This window comes from Gouania willdenowi, chromosome 15 (genome assembly GCF_900634775.1).
Source record: "Gouania willdenowi chromosome 15, fGouWil2.1, whole genome shotgun sequence".
NCBI classification, from domain to species: domain Eukaryota; kingdom Metazoa; phylum Chordata; class Actinopteri; order Blenniiformes; family Gobiesocidae; genus Gouania; species Gouania willdenowi.
Genome location: NC_041058.1, coordinates 31,354,919 through 31,360,558, shown reverse-complemented (window position 1 = coordinate 31,360,558; position 5,640 = coordinate 31,354,919). Strand labels below are relative to the sequence as shown.

The 5,640-nt window shown below is 39.9% G+C and overlaps 1 protein-coding gene across 1 annotated transcript; it reads left to right on the top strand.

Moving 5' to 3' along the window:
• Positions 1-720: 720 nt before the first annotated feature.
• LOC114476999 (E3 ubiquitin-protein ligase TRIM21-like) lies at positions 721-4,927 on the top strand. Its single transcript, XM_028469022.1, has 3 exons — positions 721-946; positions 2,634-4,567; positions 4,778-4,927. Exons 1-2 carry the CDS (start codon positions 725-727, stop codon positions 4,095-4,097), a joined length of 1,686 nt encoding a protein of 561 aa, XP_028324823.1. The 5' UTR covers positions 721-724; the 3' UTR covers positions 4,098-4,567; positions 4,778-4,927.
• The last annotated feature ends 713 nt before the right edge of the window (positions 4,928-5,640 follow it).

Here is a 5,640-nt window from a genome sequence, read left to right as displayed (position 1 = left end):
ACAACATAGTGTTCATGGGAATGGTAGGATTAGTGCAACCAGCAGTGTTGCCAGATATACATTCTGTTTTGAAATCTAAACACACAAAAAGTTATTGGCAGAAAAACACCCCAATCTGGCAACAATGACTTATCACATCGTTTCTTGCCGATTCAAATAAACGCAGTGGTATGTGTTGTTCCTTACTAATGATATAGCATCAATAATAACAGCAATGACAATATATTTTGAATTTGGAATACTTTATTAATCTCTGAAGGGAAAATACAAAATGAATAATAATAAAATGAGAATACCAGTAGCTACAATATAAGATATGAGAATATGATTATAAAAATATCAATAACTTTATTTGTGTAAGCACATCATTCCTCTATAGATGTACTGCACTGTACACTCTAGGTTAATGCTACTGCTAGGATAATGCTATTGCTAATAAAAATTCTAATGCATCAGCGTCCAACCGCCCTAGAGCCCCTCCCACGATTTCCGCGGAAATTGTCTGGTATTAATAATATAAACACTATTAAAACACTAACGATATCTGGAATAACATTACAAATGCTGTTAGTTTGGAAATATCAACAGACTGAACAAGCTTGTTTACGTTTATATATCCCCACCCGTATTTGGAAATTTGGAAACATTCCAAATTAGTTATGACATCATACCAGAGTATAAAAGGCCTCTGATTTAGAACTACTTTGACAGTCTGTCAACATTCATGAATAGGTTCCAACAAAAAATGCTCAGTTCATTTGTTGCCTTCTGGCGTAAAATTACAGAGAAAAAGGAGAAGCCGAAGAAGGAGAAGCAGATGAAGGAGAAGCCGAAGAAGGAGAAGCAGAAGAAACAGAAGCCGAAGAAGGAGAAGCAGATGAAGGAGAAGCCGAAGAAGGAGAAGCAGAAGAAGCAGGAGAAGAAGAAGCAGGAGAAGAAGAAGCAGGTGAGTTCAGCTCTCATTTAAATTTAAGACATTTTTCTTCATCAGGGTCGAGAATTAAGTGATGAACAAAACTTTAAATACCGGTTGATTTTTTCAAGTAGTTCTACATCTGAATGGGGTAACCTTTTAAATAATAATAATTTAAAAAATAAATAAAAATACAACTGGTTTTCATGTGTTTCCGAGCAGTAGGAACTAATCTCCGGAAAACAAAGCCCAATTAAACTCTGGAAAACAATAACCAGGAATAAATATGTTCTACCTGGTGAAGATAGTAGCTCTAACAACTGGTACAATGATAAACTTGGTGATATTATAGCCTGTGCAGCAGTACAGGGGCGTATTTTTTCTGGTATGTCTCTGAAACGCTTCCGGATGTTTTTGGGTTTTAGTATAACTGTCAGTGCCCAATCCTTTCACAGGCCTGATTGTTTCAGATCCTTTCAACGCATGTGCAAAACGCGTCTCCATCCTTTGGGGTAGTACGGTGGCTGGGAAGTGTCAGGTGAATGCATTTACAGAAACGAACACAAATGCAAACAGGTCACAACACGAATACAAATTCTTCTCTGTTCTGGTGGGTTAAAAACATCCGCCTGAAACGTGTCTGTCTGTAATACCGGTCTGTCGGAAACACTTCCGTTGCGGTATTACAGACGAACACGTTTCTGGCGGATGTTTTTGACCCACCAGAACAGAGAAGAACAAGAAGAAGACATCGAAACGCGTATGAAAGTAAAGTTGATTAGGATACTCTTATATTTTGCATATCGGGCTATCATATCATAATACCCGTCCGACTGTAATACCGGTCCGTCGGAAACACTTTCGTTGTGGCCGGTTTCCATTCGTGTTGTGACCTGTTTGCATTCATTTTCGTTTCTGTAAATGCATTCACCTGACACTTCCCAGCCACCGTAGGTACGGCCTATTTTACTGCAGTTCGTGTACTATTTAAAAGGTTGAAACCCTGCAATTTAAAAATAATTAGAAATGTATGTTTTGAGTGAATTCCGATTTATTTTGGTTTTTATCTTTTTTTCTGTTTGGTTTTTGATTCTCAATGTTGTCTATAGTGTGTGTGTGTGTTTTTTTAAATTAACAATTAAAAACACCACAAAATAGTGACATATTTAAATGTGTACTATTAAAAATATTTAACAAACGTCGAATCATGGTTGGTTTACCTTGAAACATCACGTCCCAGGAGCTCTGTCGTAAGAATAGAATAGAATAGAATGCCTTTATTGTCAATGTACACATGTACGATGAGATAAAAAAAAAAAAGCCAACTCCAGTAACAGTGAAAAACAGTGTAAGAAATAAACAATATGTACAATATAAACATAGGACATAAGTAGTACAAAAAAGGAGGTAAAGTGAACAGTCATGGGAAGTATGTACATTTTGCAAAAAAATAAATAAATAACTACAGTGCTATATATAGTGTCTGGTGTATATGTGTATAGCACGTTATCTATAAATACAGTTCAATGATATTACAAAACAGTGTTTTAAAAAGTGGCTTAAGTGAAGTTTAAGACTGTTTGAAATATTGTAATTATGAAATGACGACTCCCTCTTCCCTGTTCCCTTCCCCCTCACCTAGGTGTAACAGTGCCCTCCCTTTTTTATATTCTCCCTTTAGTCAAGTGTTGTTAATGTGTTGCTTGTCTCTGTCCCTCAGTGTGTGGGGATGTCTGAAGATTACTCCCTGTGCTCCATCTGTCAGAAGATGATGACTGATCCAGTCTCCACACCATGTGGACACAACTTCTGCAAATCGTGCATCAGCACACATTGGGACACCAGTGTCAGCTACACATGTCCCGTGTGTAAGAAGGAGTTTACAACAAGACCTCCAATAGCCGTCAACAATTTAGTCTCTCAGATGGTTTCTGTGTTGAGACGTGAATTAGCAGCACCAGAAGAAGTTTCCAAAGTGAAGGCCGTGAGGTCCTGCCAGGACATTGAGACTTACCTGACAGAACCTGTGCAGAACCTGGAAACCAAGATGTGTCTAAAGCACAGCGAACCTCTGGATATGTTCTGTAAGACCGATCAGACATGTGTCTGCTCGACGTGTTGTGATTCAGAGCACAGTGGTCACGTGTTTGTCAGTCTGGAAAAAGAGTCTGGGGAAAGGGTGGAGGAGCTTCAGCAGATGATCCAGGAGAGACAAGAGTATAAGAAGGAGATCATGAAGTTAATGAATACTGCAGACAGTCAGAAAGGTGAAGGTGTGGAGCTGTCCACTGCTGTGAATGAGCTTGTTCAGAGATGCTTGACGATGTTGACAGAGACTGTGAAGGAACAACAGATATCAAAAAAGGGAGAGGCTGACGCTGTGATCAAAGAGCTGGTGGATGAATACTTTGAGCTGATGAAGAGAAAGTATGAGGCGGAGCAGCTCTTCCGCCCTGAAGACCGATTCCAACTCTTCCAGCACGTCCACTCTCCTCTTCCAGCCACCAAGGACTATACAGAGGTCATTGTCCATCTATCATCATATGAGGAGACTGCGCTGACAGTTGCGGCTCAGATGAAGGACCAAATCAGAGACAAGTTGAAGATGAAGAGGATGAAGCAGTTTGCAGTAGATGTGACTTTTGATCCTCTTACAGCTTATAACAAACTCAACCTGTCTGATGATAGAAAACAAGTTCACATGAGTGATGTGAAGAATAATGTTCCAGATAATCCAGAGAGATTTTATCCTTGTGCCAATGTTTTAGGAAAACAGAGTTTCAGTTCAGGCAAATTTTACTATGAGGTTCTGGTTGAAGGAAAAACTGACTGGACTTTAGGAGTGGTTAAAAAATCCATCAAAAGGAAGGGAAATGTCACTCTGAGTCCTAAGAATGGTTGCTGGATTGTGGTACTCAGAGAAGGAAATAAGTATGTAGCATGTGAAAATCCGTCAATTATTCTTCATCTGAAGTGTGTTCCTAAGAAGGTGGGTGTGTTTGTGGACTATGAGGGGGGTGTAATCTCCTTTTATGATGTAGGTGCTGCAGCTCTGATCTACTCCTTCACTAACTGCAGTTTCACTTACAAACTTCGCCCATTCTTTAGTCCCTGTTTAAAAAACGATAACAATGCAGCACCTCTGATCATCTGTCCTGTCAGTCAAAGTGATGAAGTGTTATGATGAAGCCTCATCAACAATGGATTCAATGGTTCTCTATGAGTTCTCCCACTTTTGGGCTCCAGGATCCTTTTCAGGGAGAACATTTACTGAGGACTTCCTCGTGATCCTCACACTGATTCTGATATGACATTACACAATCTCTCCTGGTCAGTTCTGGTCAAACTGCCCTAAGCAGGCTGATACTATCGTATTGATAACACCAAGGCCTTTTCCTCAGAGGCTCCGCCATTGTATTGGCTAGTGCTGTCAGCAGCTATAAAACCCTGAGAGCACAGAACAGCTACAGATTCATGGGAGGCTCACACTGAAACCTCTGAATCCCAGACCGATCTGCCTCAAAACCCTTTGACCAAGTAAACCCTGTGTCCACATTTGACCAGCAACCCTTCAACTTGACTGCGTCTCGTTTCATTCAAAACCACCACAACAGTTGGGGGCTCGTCTGGAATCGAAATACATCAGATAAAGAGGTAAGTGCAGAAGTTTCCTTATTAACATTTCAGATGGAAATCTGTGCCTTGCCTGTTAAATGACTAAATAAAGAACTCATTAAAATCTGAATTTGTGGTGGGAAAATTAAATTTTTTTTTCCCCCAAAAAACCAAAGATGTGAAACAGTCAAGCATGAAGGATCTAAATTTCTGATATGATTTGTATTTTTTTTTTTACTGTAAATCTAGAGTGTAATTTGGGATTTTGCCTTAAAATCCACACAAAATGAGTGGTTCCAACATTGGGCAGTGATTACAGCAGGGGGAGGAGCCTGTGTGGTACAGGTAGAAGACGGGTGCAATGGCGTGCTTACCTGGACAAGATAACTGTAGCGGCAGTAGTAGTAGTAGGAGTTAAATATCTGTGACAGAAGTAGCCCCAATGTGGTATTGGGTCTCAGAGGAGTCTGAGGTACTGTTACAGGGTGTTTCTCCAGCTGGGTTAGTGTGTGAGTCTAAGGTACTGATTACAGAGTGAGATGTCCCAGTTTTTGGTCAGGGTTTCCACTGCCTGCCACCTTTGGTTCGTATATAACACGCAAAGGTTGTGTTTATGTTGTGGGAGCTGAAGAACTATTACATGAAGAGTTATTGTGATGACCATAGCAGCAGCATGATGACCGGTTGCTGTGTAACAACTGGGAACAGAAGCATTCTTATTGTGTTACTGAGTTTCAGTTTAACTCAGATACTGTTTTTCAGGGTGTTTTCATTGCTTAATGACCACATGTTACTATGACTACCTGTCAACATTGAGCTGTTCTGAAAAGCTCCCGGTGGACAATTTTATGAAACAATTTATGAACGGTATCATTGCAGTCAAAACAAATCCGACTTTGCCAAGCTAATGCTAATGCTAGGCTAATGCTAATGCTAGGTTAACCCTAATGCTAAGATCATGCTAACGCTAGACTAATTTTAATCTCAGGCTAATACTAACACTAGGCTAATGCTAACGCAATTGCTAACATTAGGCTAATGCTAATGCTAACCTAATGCAGCGGCCAGCACCTGCATCCTCACTTGTATTTTCTTAAGGAAAATAACTGAAA